This window comes from Punica granatum, chromosome 2 (genome assembly GCF_007655135.1).
Source record: "Punica granatum isolate Tunisia-2019 chromosome 2, ASM765513v2, whole genome shotgun sequence".
In the NCBI taxonomy this organism is placed as follows: domain Eukaryota; kingdom Viridiplantae; phylum Streptophyta; class Magnoliopsida; order Myrtales; family Lythraceae; genus Punica; species Punica granatum.
In genome coordinates, this window is record NC_045128.1 from 6,848,894 (window position 1) to 6,864,821 (window position 15,928).

General features: G+C 37.0%; 2 protein-coding genes across 4 annotated transcripts; one reads left to right on the forward strand and one right to left on the reverse strand.

Moving 5' to 3' along the window:
- The first annotated feature begins 763 nt into the window (after positions 1-763).
- On the forward strand, positions 764-5,361 carry LOC116196805 (26S proteasome regulatory subunit RPN13). Of its 2 annotated transcripts, none has more exons than XM_031526710.1 (13): positions 764-968; positions 1,544-1,640; positions 1,781-1,840; positions 2,062-2,100; positions 2,225-2,299; positions 2,401-2,467; positions 3,462-3,543; positions 3,967-4,082; positions 4,183-4,197; positions 4,383-4,477; positions 4,598-4,675; positions 4,767-4,779; positions 5,032-5,361. In XM_031526710.1, exons 2-13 carry the CDS (start codon positions 1,554-1,556, stop codon positions 5,157-5,159), a joined length of 855 nt encoding a protein of 284 aa, XP_031382570.1. In that variant the 5' UTR covers positions 764-968; positions 1,544-1,553; the 3' UTR covers positions 5,160-5,361. The 2 variants fall into 2 exon arrangements, with proteins under 2 accessions (XP_031382570.1, XP_031382569.1); XM_031526709.1 differs by having other exon boundaries at positions 767-968; positions 4,767-4,821.
- Positions 5,362-5,445: 84 nt separating this feature from the next.
- On the reverse strand, positions 5,446-9,517 carry LOC116196800 (probable serine/threonine-protein kinase PBL17). 2 transcript variants are annotated; one of them, XM_031526702.1, is made up of 7 exons: positions 9,070-9,517; positions 8,478-8,599; positions 7,834-8,168; positions 7,264-7,399; positions 6,708-6,844; positions 6,383-6,506; positions 5,446-6,139 (listed from the first exon to the last, which is right to left on the reverse strand). In XM_031526702.1, the coding sequence occupies exons 1-7, from the start codon at positions 9,165-9,167 to the stop codon at positions 5,655-5,657; spliced, it is 1,437 nt and encodes a 478-aa protein (XP_031382562.1). In that variant the 5' UTR covers positions 9,168-9,517; the 3' UTR covers positions 5,446-5,654. The 2 variants fall into 2 exon arrangements, with proteins under 2 accessions (XP_031382562.1, XP_031382563.1); XM_031526703.1 differs by lacking the exon at positions 8,478-8,599 and having other exon boundaries at positions 9,070-9,512.
- Positions 9,518-15,928: the final 6,411 nt, after the last annotated feature.

Sequence of the window (15,928 nt, forward strand, 5' to 3'; positions counted from 1 at the left end):
AAAATTTTAATCCTAAAACCAAATGAGTTAAAGAGTTACGTGATTTTAACTTTAACTTTAACTTTAACTCAACACACTATACAACAAAAATACACATTTTCCAATTCAAAAATTTTAACTTTAACTTTAACTCAATACACTACACAACAAAAACACACGTTTCCCAAATCAAATTTATAATCACATCTCATTTGTCATTTTCCACGATCAAAATCAAAATCAAAATAAAAGTAACTTTAACTCTGAATTCAAACGGCCCAGGCTTCGGCCACCTAGCTAGCACCACCCAAGCTCGTCGACGCTGGGGGCAGTGATGGCTGTTTAGGCATATAATAAATGTGTTGCGGGCATATAAATAGAAAATTTTGTGGTAATCGTCATGTCAATACTTAATATCACAGATATTATATAAAGAATTGAAGGTTTAATATTGTGGATATTATATAAAAAATTGAAAATGATAACAATATATAACTACCATCTTGAAAGTAAAATAATTTTATATTTATATATCATAAAAGATTTCATATTGAAAGTCGAAAAAGGAATAGGGATGACAACTTGGACCTGGCTCGTGCGAACTCGCCTTGGCTGGATTTTATTTGGACTGCATTACCCGACTCGTAAGAGCTGGACATGAGTCTTGGCGCGGACTCCGCCCACCCCCAAGCATCTATTCAAAAACATATAAATGTAATTTTAATAATAAAAAATAAAAAATATTTGTTTAATACAATCCCTTTTTTTTTTTTTCCATTAATGCTATTCCCCTTTGTTGTCCGTACTATTGTGTGCCCTAATAGGCTTTTTCTTCCTTCCGTCTTCCAAGCCTCAGTCTCCATCGATCAGTCTCTCTTCCTCACCTCACCGACGGAGCGAGCTCCGACTCCGAGCACCGTCCCTCGGTCTCCCTCTCTCACTCTTGTTCACTTCACCGACCACCGCTGGCCCTGAAGCTCCACGGTCAGGTTAGACCCGCTCTCAACTGTTGCTGTTGCGATGAGGTCGTTCGGTTAACAATTTCGTTCATTCATTCCCTCGGGCATATAGAAATTGAGAACCATTAAATTGCTTCAGCTATGATTAGAAGGGAGAAAGTTGGATTTTTTTCGCGGGGATCAATATCGCGAGAAAAATCCTCAGAAGGGTTTTTGCTCGTGAGTTTCGTCGACTGGTTTCAGGCCGATAGTGATTGATGCACTGATTGTGAAATTGAAAATTTTGGCCGTCACTATGGAATCATAGCAATTGTATTTGTAGGAATATAAGATGTAAATATCATCGGGTATTAATTCAGAAAAATATTCAATTGACTCGGTCGATCTAATGGTATGTCTCGGTATGTTTCTTTGTAGTGAATGATACAATCTTTGCAGATTAATGGGGAAACAGTTTAAGCTAAACAGAGACTAATTTTATTCTGTATTTGTGCCAAAAAGTACCTCTCTCTCTATCTGTTCATACTGTTCCATGCGTGTCCTCAGCGAGAATTGGATGCAAAATCTGCACAAGAATTGACGCCTATCTTTGTGTCTGCGTGCAGGGAAGGCGAAATGATTGAATTTCGGGCTGGTAAGATGACCCTTGAGGGGAAAAGGGTTGTCCCTGACACCCGCAAGGGGCTTGTCCGCATTGCTCGGGTATGCTATTCTGGCAACCTCTTACATTATGGTTGATTCTTCTGTGCTGCTTACCCTGAGTGCAAGCGTACCTGTTGCTTATGATAGTAGTCAAAGCTCATAAACTAATTTTGGCATGATTTCTGGGTTTCTCAATTTAGGGTGAGGAAGGCCTGATGCATTTTCAGTGGCTTGACCGCACTCAAAATGTTGTGGAAGATGTATCCTATCTTTTGTTGCTATACTTATGAACTAACATGAAAGTAGCTCTGGATGCACCTCTCTCTATGTCTCCTCATGTATAGAGAGCTATCTATTTGTTACATATCTTGTACCTTGTAGATTTAATGCAGTTTCCATACCAGGCATATAAGCTAAATTAACTGAGATTATTTCCATATGGTCCAAGATGTTTGCTACTCCTTGACAATATCTGTATCAGGACCAGATAATTTTTCCTGATGAGGCAGTTTTTGAGAAGGTAATTTTATTATGTTTATATTCCCACCATTGAGTCGCTCTTTATTGTTATTTGAGATATCTATGTTTCAATTTCTCTTCTCTTTCTGCTGTTTTACAAAATTTCTTGCATTTCTTTCCTTTAGGTGAATCAAGCTTCAGCGAGGGTATACATCCTCAAGTTTAATAGCGACGACAGAAAGTTTTTCTTTTGGATGCAGGTAAAATATATATCATTTTTGTCTTCTAATATTCAGCGCCCATTTATGTAATGGTTTGATTGAATTGTAAGATTTACTTTCGCTGCTGTCATTTTGTGTAGGAGCCTAATGTTGGTGGTGATGCTCTGATATGTAGCTCTGTCAATTACCACATCAATCAACCACTAGGTATGCATGAAGTATGCGAAATTATGGCCCTTTCTTTGGCTATATACAAGAAGCAATTGTTGTCAGATTAATGCTCTACTTTACATGAGATGATCAACCAATTGATTGCAGAAAAGGTGGAAAGCAATTTTTCAATTGGCATATCTTCTACAATTCACTAAATCTTTCATTCTCCTTGTGGTCTAAGAATTATAAATCTAAGTAGCATATTGGGTTTTAATCTGTAAGGAAAAAAAATATTTTGTTTAAGGTAAAAAGATACCAAGCTCAATTTAGCTCTTGTGATTTTATTATGGGCAAAGTGACCCTAAGTGTGGATTCTCATTTTAGTTCATATATTTGGAAGTATTATTCAGCTCAATTGCTCATTGAAGTCGCATGAGTGTACGCGAAGTCTTTCTGATAAATCTTTGGATGTTTTAAGCACTTGAGTGCATTGGAAAAATGCACATGATCTGAATGGCAGATCACCGAGGTTCCTATAAGAAAGGAGAGGAGTATATTTGTTTACAAAAGTTTTCTTTTTTTAATATTTTCAATTTTTGCATCTTCTTGTTTGCTAGTTTTTCAAGATTGAGAAATAAATGCTTTGGAAAGCTATTGAAATTGGTTATCTCCTGGTAAATAAGCAGGAAATATTAAGATCTTTTCCCCAAATTTTCTTCTTTAGCACTTCATGTATTTTCTCATATAATCACTGTATAAAGAGATTTTGGCTTGGAGGTACACTGAATTTATATCTTAATTGGGGAAATTGCCAAGATTGCAAGGTTTTGATAGAAAACTTCCATTAGAAACAACTGCGCAGCATCAAATAGACGTAGTTATTTTATCTTCAATACAAGGGAAATAATTCCTTATTCTATGCATAGTTATACTGATTTTTATTGCACAATGAAATACAGTGTGATTAATGCTGAAGATTGTCTTGGTGCCTAACTGGACAAAATATATCCGTTCTGTAAACAATCATTATTGATTCTTCTTTGAACAGAAATACCTGAAGAAGATGAGCCTGATGCTTCTCCTCCTCTACAAGTTTCAGAAGACATTGCTGAAGATGACATCTCATCACGGTATGACATCACTTGACGCCCTTTTTTAGGTACTGTAGTTAGTGACGTATTGGATCATTAGTTATAATCGGGGCCATTGAGTAGACACCACTTATTGCCCACTTAAAAGATTCAATCTTTGAGGTGACGATTCTGTACTATGCCTTTTGAATCATTGAGCCCGTGATGTCTTTTCATCATATATGACATAATATGGGGTGTTAAGTACGTATTCCTCTCATCTATTACTGCTTGCTGTGTTTGGTTGCCTGGATATATTATGATTTATATGCTGTGTATATACGTACCTGTGGTGTGTTTTTGCCAGTCATTATGACTTCACTTTTCTTCAGAAGAGGTCATCTGTGATTGCAAATTCTTGATGTATTACATGGGCTTTATTCTCTACCACGTTTCATACATATAATGGATGTTATTGTCCAGTGCTGGAAACTTGGTTGGTCCCAGTTTGGGTGCTGAAGGAACTAGTGATGTGACATCGTCTGGACCGGTAAAATTGGAAGACTTGCAAAGAATTTTAAGTAGCATTGGGCCTGAAGGTATTGTGTCTGACCTTGAATGTCAGCTTTGCTGATCTTTCTGGTCTGCTTATAATACCTTCTGATATCTTTTCCTTTTTATGGTCTGCATATATTGCAGGAGAATCAGATGCAGGTAATTTTATCTATTTATCCATCTTATTGTCTATTTTTGGTTACAGAAATGTATTTGATTAGTTTACTGGAAATGCCCAACTAGAGGCTTAACATTGTTCTTATGCGAAAAGAGAATGCCATGCTAAAAGGACATTTACATGGTATCGGTATTTGTTTTATTTTTTCTCTCCTCCATTATGTTAGGCTTGGGATTAGGTGACATTTTGAAGCCCGAGTTGATAATGCCATTGATGGACACCTTGCCATTGGAGCAGTCTTTAGCATCATACCTTCCCGAGGTATTAATTAGGTCCTCATATTTGCTTTTAGCATTTTTCGTATTTATTGCTCTTTCAGCTTGCTGCCTTTTTTTTTAGGTGTCTTTTTTACTTCAATATCTGTCGTTTCCTTGCATGCAGGGTCAGTGGACTCCAGAGGATATTTTGGAGTTACTTCAGAGTCCACCTTTCCGCCAACAAGTGGATTCATTCACCTATGTGAGGCTTCCGATTACTTGACTCATCTTATTAACAACCTGCTGTTCAGTTGTTTGATTTGTTTCAAACTCTTTTCATGTTGATGATGTAGGTGCTCCGAACAGGTCAGATCGATTTGTCTCAGTTTGGAATCGACCCATCAAAATGTGAGATGGATGTGGACATAAATTGTTAGCTATGAAATTATTGAACTTCTTTCTGTTAGGATAAACTTGTTTTACAAGGAAAATCATTGAGAAGTTAAAATTATTTTGGAGCTGACATCAGATATAAAACTCTTTGGAGAAGCATCATTTATTTCTTGTTATCTTTATTATGTTAGGTTAAGTCTCATTCGATTCCTTTTCCCTTTGCAGACAAGTTCACCGTGTCGTCCTTCCTTGAGGCTTTGGAAGATTCAGTATCGAAATCAGTGGACACTGAAGACGAGGATTTAAGATCTCAATCATGTCAAAGCAATGATCCCATGGACGAGGGACAATAGTATGGATAGGGCCCCCGTAAGATACATAGGTTTGTTTCTCTGTGCATCCTCATCCCGATTAAGTCTTTCGTCTGATTGGTGACATTAGAAGATTGTTAACATTACTCTTTGCACAGACAAATAAGCACTGCCATCTCCATCTGTTGTGTGACCGGATAATGTTATTTGTTTCCAAGCCTTTATTGGATTATGTTGTTTGATTTGTCATTGTTGTTCGGAATTGAAGACATTGTAGATCAACAGGACAACTGGCTTTTGGCTCAGAAAGTAATATCAAAATCATAGATGATGACAATGATACTGATAATTTGAATATTAAGAAGAATAAGTCTGTGACAAGTTGAACGTTTTCATCGAGGGCAGGATGATAAACATTATGACCAAAAAGGAAAAAACCCTAATGAACGGTGAAGTCGATCCGCTTTTGCTTTTATACAATTCCAACTTCACCATGCCTATTTCATACCAAAATCGAACCCGTCTGGTAGATTGCCTCTACTTGGATTCCACATCATTGCTTGGATCTAACTCATTACTGGGCTGGCTCTTATGCCCATTGCTGTGCCTTCTCCTTCGGTGTTCCTTCGTCTCTGGAGAACCATCATTCGGGGCAGCTTCAAATAGGGTGATGCTTCCACATCCGCTCTCAAGCATTACTTCTTCGTGACTTACTTCCTTTATCTTAAGAGCCTCGAGGATTTCAACCACCTCGCTCATCAGTGGCCTACCCTTGGGGTTGGGGCTGAGGCACTGGTATGCTAAATTGGCTACCTTCATGGCAGTTCGAAGTGAGTACTGACCATCGATACGGGGGTCAAGGATCCGGGGAAGCTTCTTGTTATTAGTCAAGATGGGCCGGGCCCACTCGACCAGGTTGTGCTCTCGGCTTGGCCTATTCTTCTCCATTGCCCCCCTCCCGAGAAGCATCTCGAGCAGCACCACCCCGAAGCCATAAACATCGCTGCGAGCTGTTAAATGACCTGAAACCACCAGACCATACTAGTTAAGCTCTGGACCTCAAATCCCACAACTGGAGAGAACGATAGCTGAGGGGAGAATCCAATCAATGCCCTCCAGTCGGCATAAATATTCTGACCTCCCGTAGGACACCCAAACCCCTTCCCTTGGTTTGATATAATGTTATCTTTCTCGCATCTTATGAGAAAAGCAAAATGTCACATTCGAGGGGTCGGAGATCCAGAATTGCAATTTATTGGACTTACCGGTCATTATGTACTCGGGAGCAGCATAGCCATATGTGCCCATCACTCGTGTCGACACATGAGTTTGGTCCCCTACGGGCCCGTCCTTTGCTAGCCCAAAGTCTGAAAGCTTTGGATTATAATCCTGCAAAATTTTCCAAACAAAATTCAGCTACAGCCGAGACTCCTAGATGAGAAACTTCCACAGAGTCTCTGTTTCATTCCCTAAGCAAAATGAACAATGGCCATTCGCCCATTCTTAGTTTCCCAATATTTAATATTCTAAGAGGGAACATTTGCTTAACAATCTTCTCCCATAAATGTATCTGCTAGGTAACCAACTAACCGCGTCCAGCAATATGTTTGATGGCTTGAAATCACGGTATATGATGGACCTTTCAGCACCATGAAGAAATGCTAGCCCTTGAGCAACTCCCAAAGCTATCTTCATTCGTCTTGGCCAAGTCAGTGTGCAACCAACTCCTGCCACACGAAAAGCAATGCTGTAAACATCAACCCACCGGCCAATACTATGCACAATGTTCTCGCTCGAATTATAGTCATAATATGTATAGATAAAGAACTACAGGGTTGCTTTCCACTGTTCTTCATGTTATGAAAAATGTATTTAGAATATAACGACATCAGGGCATATTGTTCAAATTTGTCGGTTGTTTACTTTTATGCTTCAACATCTGGGTTATAAGTACAAGCCTTGTAACTCAATTCAATGCTGCAACTCAACATGATTTCTTTTGTGTACCTTCAGAATATCATTGCCTAGTTCTTTGGTGTTCTGTAAATAGAATGCGAAATTGGTATATGCATTTAAATTATCAAATAGGCAACCAAATATGCAGTTATCCAAAATATATCAGATATGCCAAGCATATGAAACGTACTTCGGAAAAGATTCTTTTCAAGGCTGCCACCTGCCATGTATTCATAAACTAAGATCCTATGCTCGTCCTCACAGCAGTACCCTATAAGCTTGACAAGGTTAGGATGACTAAGCTGGCCCAGATAAATAATTTCAGCCTGCATAAAAGAAGAATGCGAAGCATAAGTATACTCTGATGGCACTTGGATATGATTGCCATATGGACCCTTCTCATGCAACAATGATGGGAAAATTCTATGATTTCATATATTTCTTTCTTGTTTAGGGGCCTATTTTGTGAGGATTTTAAAGCAAACAAAACCTTAGTAAGACGAAAGATACCTCAAGAAAGCAGAGTGATTTCCCATTAGCAGACGTTGAAAAGATAGAGAACTGCCCAACTAAATACTATTTTTCAAGCACTTTGCTATGAATTAGAGAAAAAAGCCCAACTAGACACAATTATGCAACCGCATGCTGCTTCATCATCATCTAATTGAAAATATAATCACTTATTTCTCTCTGTCCCAACCTATACCACGTGTTCTCCAATGTCATAGTTAAAAGGGATATCAAAGAGGTAGATCTGTACCAGCCATTCCCGGTCGCCTTGAAATCCTTCTGGGTTAAGCTCCTTAATTGCAACTTGCGTGGTTTTGTAACCCTGTCTCACTCTATCATCTATAACTCCTTTGTACACAATCCCGAAGCCACCTTCTCCAATGATCAGATCTGGACGAAAATGCTTTGTTGCCAACCTCATCTCCTCGTAAGTGAAGATATCCACATTGTTATTTACGGGGCTTTCCTGGAGATCTTTAACATTCTTGGGTGCTGAGGGAATGCTCCCTGAGCCTGAGCTTTTCATCTTTCTGCTCAGCTCAGCTTCAGTTGGAGATGTTTTGAGTTCACTTGTGCCTGTCGCAACTGGTATTTCGAGAATGAAACTGGCTCATTAGATAAAGTTCAGAGCTGCCAAAAAGATAAACACAAAGATGAAAGCACATTTTTCTTTTCATTTCACCGGGCCCTTTTACCACTCACACTAAACAAAAAGATTTATTTTTCCACATACATTCCCCGAATTTTCTGATGCAAGAACACCAAAAGCTGCAGGGTGAATCTAAAACAGGCTCCATCTCATTAAAGGTGGAGCTCTTCTGGCCTTCAGTAATAAAAGAAGAGAAATGCACTTGTCCCCACTTCCCAGATAGACCTATCAAAGTCATAACTCACCATACACTTTCCCCATGCTGTATACTGCCCATACTATGTGCAACGAAAAGAAGATGGGGGCTTTGATAGACATGCCGAATCTCATGGACTGAAAACCGCTGAAAGCACGAGCAGGGGCGGTGCTGCAATTATTGACAAAGAAACGGCTATTTATCCTCTAAGGGACATTCGGCACATGTAGCCACGAGGAAACTCACCGTCCATTGCTTTCTACAAGATAGGGGCATGAAGTTGACCCCGTGCAAAGACGTTCTTGTGTCTTCAAGCACACAATGCAGAAATCATACACGTGTATATGCAAATAACTATTTAATCACTCACCAAAATGGACAATGTTGACTACTTCCTACATATCAGGCAATAGCATCATTACCATTAAAAGAGATCAATCAATCCACTTATCATGTGCAAGCTGTTCGATCGAACCGAACAGCATAAATCCACGGGCCCAGGAAGAATTATAATCCCACCTAACAGCTCACTTGCTTCGAACTCCGTATCGAGATCAATCACAATCGGGGCAATTACGCCGCCGCCACGAACGAACGCAGAGATCGGAAGTGAAAACAAGGCGAGAGATTTGAATGGGTACCTGGGTTTGTCATCAGAATGGATTCTTCGCAGCTGAAACAAATCCCCATGAATCTCTGTCAATCCTACAAGAAACGAATTTCCCCAGAGACCCTTCATCTCATCGTCACCGCCATCGAAGATCAGAGACCCTACCTAACGTGCATTCGAGATTAAAGCTCTCATTTTTCCGGGAGATTCAACGGGTGCCGGGCACGGCATTGGGGAGGAGGAGAATGGGGGAGATCGATGAGATGGGGAGGGAAGAAGGGTCGACAATGGCTGAGGTGGGGGTGGGATTGATGAGGTGGGAAGGTCAATGGTGGAGACTGCAAAATGGCAAGGGAAGAGGAAGGTTCGCTCAGTTCAGGGAATGGCCATAGCCGCCGGAAACGCCAAATGAAACGCGCCAAAAGAACGCGCCAACGAAGAGATGACTTGGCCCCTTCGCCACCGGCCCCCATACCCCACTCTCTCTGTCTCCCTCACTCCATTTATTATCGCCTTTGCTATGAATGGAAATGACCAATTGGGATGTTTTTCGATTGAATCGTGGGCCAGTTCGGAACTCTCGGCCCGTGTGATGTCGGATCGTACCTGATGGATCCTATCGCATCACACGGCGTGAAAAAGATTTAATAATGTGCGAGTAACAAGAAATATATGGTCGGTTCTTAATTGCCGCACAATTGGGAGTCAGGACCATAGCGTCGACGATTGCCTTGAGTTATCAACTTCTAGGACGTGTGAATAGACTAAAAGGGCATATGAGAACATTTCACTAAGGGTTGTCCGTTTCAATGTAGAGTTCGAATTTTTCCAAGAAAATTTGAACTTTACCCCCCAATTTTAACTGGAAAAAGAATACATTTTTTATTCTATAAGTTAAGCCTTTGGTCAATTTTGATCATTTAAGTTTTAAAAGCGTCGAATTAGTCTTATACGTTTATTTCGTAAGGGAGTTTTGGTCCATTTCGTGACTTGTATGAGTAAAAATGCCTTCTTTTTTGTTTTCAAAACTTATGGAACCACATTTTAATTGAAAGTCAACTTATAGAACAAAAAAATATCTTTTTCAAAACTTATAAGACCGAAATTGTCTTATAAGTCGATAGTTTTAAATCTTATATGATTAAAATCAACTGAATGTCAAACTTATAGAATCAAAAATATATGTTTTTCCCAATTTTAACTAATCCGTTTATTATACTTGAAAGCATCTAGTTCATCTTCAAAATTTTCATGATATCTTGACCTGGACGAATCTAAGGTTTCTCTATATTTATATGGTCACTAGGCCCGGAAATTGACCAAAGTGATCTCTTGTTCCTACTTCCTGAGGAATTCCTAAAGAACAAGGAATCCCTAAAGAACAAATGAAGGCTCCGAGCTCCTTTAATGGAGCCTTGGCCTGCCTTGACCATTGTCATGTGCCTAATTGTCAAGTGGCAATTTTGAAAAATCATAAGGACACTATTCACGAAGTAGAGAAAATTGGAGGATTCTCTCAAAATTAAATTATCTCTAGATTAACTGCCCAAAGCAGGTACTTCTCTAATGTATCTCTCATTTTCGAAAGATCTTAAAAGGACAACTCTAAAGATGTTTTATAAAATAGTGACTCTTGTTATTTGGAAAGAGACTTGATATTTTTGATAGATTGCTTTCTTAATTATTTTGACACTTTAAAATAACTTAATTATATTGGATAATAATTTTTTGCCACAATAATTTATTATTGAATAATAATTTTATACGTTAACTAGTATTTAAAAATAACATTTTTTTATCAAATATCTAGAGTTTTACTATTTTCCAAAGACATATGACCATTAATTTTTCGATAATATGTGACGTGGCGACTCTGTATTGGTACCCGAACAAACACTCCTTTAGGGGAATCCTTCCTTAAACCTAAATCCTGTAAATATATCATAGTATTATGCTTAAATCTCATTGAATCACCCTTATTTAACTTTACATGATAGCATGCTCTTTCAAGCTGCTACCCATATTTAAGCGCTACATTCTTTTTTAACAAATTAACTTATTATACAGAGAAAGAGGTGTAACACGATATCATGCGCCCTCACTTAAATATTAAGAGGTCAAAAATTCGATTTTCATCGAGGGACTATTAATGCCTTTTTTTTTAATTTTTTATTTTCTTGTACTAAATCCTTGAACCTCTACTATTAAAAAAAAAAAACTCATTATACGGAGCAGAGCATTATCTAGATAAAAAAAAAAAAACTCTTCCATTAATGAGTAGCACTTCTTTACTTCTTTTAATATTTATCCCTTACTTTTGTAAAAAGAATGCTTGGCCGGTTAAAACTGATTTTTAATTTGATCTTCAATCTCCTCAGTCACTGCTACGAACCTAACTCTAGCACTCATTAGATTGAATCAATTAATGCAGGAAAGCCGCATGTGGTTCTTTGTATTATCGTACTATTGAAAATGATTCTCTCTCATCGCCAATAAGGCGATCATTGTTCTCACTTCTAACGTAATGTATCTAAATGGACGGCAATGTAAAAGGCCACAGCCATGCACAAAGGACAATGATTAATTATAATGCAACGTCGTCTTGCTCCCATGTTTTACTTTTCTTCACTTATATTTGGTAGTACAGAATAAATTCCGTTTAGTTTTTTTCCTTTCTTGTCTTTTTTTTATTAAATACTTGAATGGCATTTGGTGCATGGGAATATATGTGTATTCCTTGAAAAGTTTATTTAAATTTTCTGGGCTCAGAGTATTCCCATATTTAGTTAGATCATTGCAATCCACATTTTCACTCTTACATTCCTACTAGAATAGTAATGCAAATTACCATCAGTGGAACGGGATTGTGGATTCCCACCTTGATGAAAATGTGCATCACTAGTAATTTAATTGTCGAAAATCCACCAAACGCTTTCTTAGTTCAATCGTCGGTTTTCACCCAAAAAAGTTACTTAGTTAAATATATCAAAGAGAATATTATGCAGTAGCCTTCACAAGTCGCAAGGTTAAAAGCTTTCACATTATTGCAAGTTAATTCCCTGATGTATCTCAAACTCACATTAATATTAAATCAAATCCGAGATTTTTGTGACTTTTTAAATGCTTTATATATTATTTTTAACATAATCTCCGCAATAGAGACTGATTTAGGACTATATTTAGTTTAAGAGCACAAAATTCAAAGGGAGGCAAAGGAATAGTAAAAACATTATTAAAATGAAGAGGTAAATTAAGATAATTTCACCAAAAAAAAGCTTAGTAATAAATTAGAAATTTTATAATTTTTCCAAGTCCAAGAAGCCACACCCCTGAACCCCGCCCTGTGCTGTAATCAAATTGTTAAGTACGTGAACTATGTTAATTATGAGAACAAAATATAATGTTTAATTAATTAAATATTAATTTTCCAACATGAGAGTTTGAATAGTGCATAACAGGAGACGATTAGGTCGCTAATATTGCTGCCTACCTTTTTATTCATAAAAGTAAATAATTTTTTTAAGAGAAAATAGAGAGTTAATTGCTATTTTGATCTCGAAAGATTTGCGAACCTTCACTTTAGTTTAGTCCCTTAAAGATTTGTTGCCAAAATAGCCCTTAAAGTTCATTCCATCAGGCTAAATACTTTGACGTCAAATGACCCTTACAGAATGTTGATGTCGTATATAAAACCATTAATTCAATTTTAAAAAAATAAGTAAAAGCAAAACTATGCCGTTCTAGGTTCAATATCTTTAAAAAACAATAAGAAACTTTCTTTTTTTATTTGAGATAGGGGCAGGTCATCAGTGGGGGCTCTTCAGCCGACAACCTGTGCCCTAAGCGAGGTTGCTAGTGGCTACTAACACATCTGGAAAGCTCACTCAGAGGGCAGGTCGCCAGCTGGAGCCCCTATCATAGCTACCCTATCTCTCTCTTGCCCCCAGCCAAGCTGTCCCCCCTTTCTCTTCAGGTTGAGAGCGATAGAAGGGGCAGCCCAAATGGGCGCTCCGCAACCAATGACTACACTTGGGGTGGGGTTGTTGGAGGCCACTAACGCCTCTAACGACCCTATCGGGGGCAGGTCGCTAATAAGGAACTTCCACCACAATTGCCACCTCCATCTCTCTCTATTTTTCAGTTGAGAAAGATAAAGGGGGCAGCTCATGTAGGAGCTTCCTAATGGCGACCTGCCACCTAGGTGAGGTTGTCGGAGGCATCCGATTGAACAAGTTGTTAACTAGGGAGCCCCCTCTATCTTTCTCTCTCCGAAGAGAGAGGGTGATAGAGGGGCAACTCCGTTGAGAGCTCCCTATCGGTCGAGGTCGCCGAAGCATTAGTGGGCTTCGATAACTTTGCCTTAGTGATAGGTCACTGGTTATGCGAGATTTGGGGGGGGGGGGGGGGGGGGAGGAGCATGTCATGTTGCCCCAATTTATATATATTTTTTGAATCTCTTTTTATCTTTCTAAATTTTTTAGTCTTAAACTCGAAATCACGTTGTTTTGGTTTTATGTTTTCTTTTTAAATTTTTTTGAAATAAATTAACTGGGTCATAGGCCACGTTAGCATTTCGTACTGATCATTTGATGTTGGACTATTTTGCCAATGGAATGAACATTGAAGGACTATTTTGACAGCATAAATCTTCTTAAAGACTTGTGAAGGTTGATGAATGATTCAAGGACCAAAATGGTAATTAACTCGTAAATAGAAGTTTGGAATTGTGAAATATATGGCAATATCCAAATTAACACTTAGGAACACATGGAAATTAGAGCATTTAGTGCGTTTGGATTGAGAGTTGAGTTGAGTTGAGTTTTGGTTTTAATTGGTTTGTAATAATTGTATTGTTGAATTATGAGAAAAAGTGTGAAAAAATAATAAATAATTAAGATAAAATAATGATTAAGTAATGATTGTGTTGTTAAATTGTGAAAAAGTAATGAATAGTTGAGAGAATTTAATATTAAAAATTGAATTGAATGGTTAAAAATATTTTAAAAATAAAAAAAGTAATGATTGTGATGTTGAATTGAAAATAAGTGGAGTTGAGTTGAACATTGTTTATAAAACAAACACACCCTAAATGAGCATGGGTCGTGCTTGGATAAAATTTTGATGACATGTTAAAGAATTGTTTTAGAGTCCTTTGACATGGCAATATTAAGATTTATATAAGGGTAAAATGCAATCACCTTTTGAGATACGAAGAAATGACACTAAACGTCAATTGTTGAAAATTTATATACTCGACCCATTTGACTTATTTGACCAAATAATTATTTTCGGGAAAAATACCGATGGTGGTCATAAGTTTGGGGTTTTTACTTTTTGAGGCCATATTTTTATATTTATTGAATAAGGCCCACATTATGTAAAATTTTAATATATTTTTGATATATTTTCTTCAATTTGAGAAATAAAAATTATAAATAAACGAAAAACTTCAAACTGAGAGAAGTAAAGAGAGGACGGGTCTATGAGGCGTCACCGACTACCGCTGACTAGACAATGTCAATAGATGATGTCAGAAACCTCGTCTTGAACAATGGTGTCTGGAGGTGGGCCACCAAGAATGAGAACAGTACAATAAACCGAAAATTGTATACACAGATAAGAATACCACTTTTTGAACCGCATAATCATATCAAATGGTTTTAGGACGGCGGTGGCAAACTTCATTGATCCCACATGGACCAATGTTGCCGGAGACCTTTCTCCTTTTCTTTGTCCAACTTTTTATTTTTAACCTTTGTTTGATTTTTCAATTTTTTATTTCAAAAATTAAAGAACATATTCTAAAAATAGGAAAGGACTTAGACAAATATTTTATGTAACATGGTGGCCTTATTCGGCAAAATTATAAATGTATGGTTTTGAGTGAAAAATTCAGAAGTTATGGCCCAAATTGTATTTATCTCAAAAAATAATAGTTGGTCAAATAAGTCAAATTAGGTCAAGTGCCTACTTTTTAAACAAATGAGATTATGTATCATTTTTCCAAATCTCAGAAAAAAAAAATGAGTGAATTTTACCTTTTATAAAAACGATACAAAGCTAATTTATTGAAAGCCTAGTATTTTCATTGTTCTATAAGTTGTTCAAATATTTTATAAATACACTGATCTTATGATTCTTTTTTTTTTCTTCCATACTTATCAGAGTATTAAAATATAAAAGAAAAAGAATTCGAGTATAATAAGTTTGTCACTCCCAAAATTGTCCCTAACATTTGATAATGAAGAAAATGTGCAAACAAATTTCAAAGGTAATAGTAGAGGTTACAAAATGATGCGTATATTATGAAAATAAAAATAAAAATTGAGAAGAAAATTTAAAAGGTACATGGAAAAGAAAGAGAGATAAAACTTCAAATTAGGAGTTACACAAAGAAGGAAAAATTGAAAAATGAAAAAAAAAATCATATTTAAAAAACTTAAAAATTATGCCACATGTCCATGGAGGAGTTTTTCCCTTGAAAATTTCCTTGGCTTAAATTGATACTAGTGCTTTCCACGCGCTTTGTGTATCTAACATTGCTATCGCGTTTTTACGTAAACTTAAGATTGCTTATTGTAATAAAATTGACTTAGACTTTTAAAATCCTTTTAGAATTTATTGATGTTTCAAAATGGACAGTGGATAAGATAATGGAATAAGATTTTGAGATAATAGAGAAGCATTATTTTTTTTTATATTTTCCTTGAAAATGGAAGAGATTTTAGTAGTATATGTAAATGATAAAGTTTAATTTCGAAAAAGTTGTGGTGGATATAAAATAAATTCTTTTTAAATAATAGTATAAGATATAATAGAAGATATGTATATGATCATCAAGCAATAAATTAGGAGTCGATATCTTGCCCTCTGTTTCAAGCACCAGATTG

What these genes read in the sequence shown, in the direction of transcription:
- LOC116196805 (XM_031526709.1), top strand. Translation starts at nt 1,554, where the DNA reads ATGATTGAATTTCGGGCTGGTAAGATGACCCTTGAGGGGAAAAGGGTT. An exon ending in GGCTTGTCCGCATTGCTCGG is followed by an intron (nt 1,641 to 1,780) that starts GTATGCTATTCT and finishes TTCTCAATTTAG; the next exon opens with GGTGAGGAAGGCCTGATGCA. An exon ending in TGGAATCGACCCATCAAAAT is followed by an intron (nt 4,822 to 5,031) that starts GTGAGATGGATG and finishes TTCCCTTTGCAG; the next exon opens with ACAAGTTCACCGTGTCGTCC.
- LOC116196800 (XM_031526702.1), bottom strand. Translation starts at nt 9,167, where the DNA reads ATGAAGGGTCTCTGGGGAAATTCGTTTCTTGTAGGATTGACAGAGATT. An exon ending in CAGCATGGGGAAAGTGTATG is followed by an intron (nt 8,169 to 8,477) that starts GTGAGTTATGAC and finishes TCGAAATACCAG; the next exon opens with TTGCGACAGGCACAAGTGAA. An exon ending in CAAACATATTGCTGGACGCG is followed by an intron (nt 6,507 to 6,707) that starts GTTAGTTGGTTA and finishes AAAATTTTGCAG; the next exon opens with GATTATAATCCAAAGCTTTC.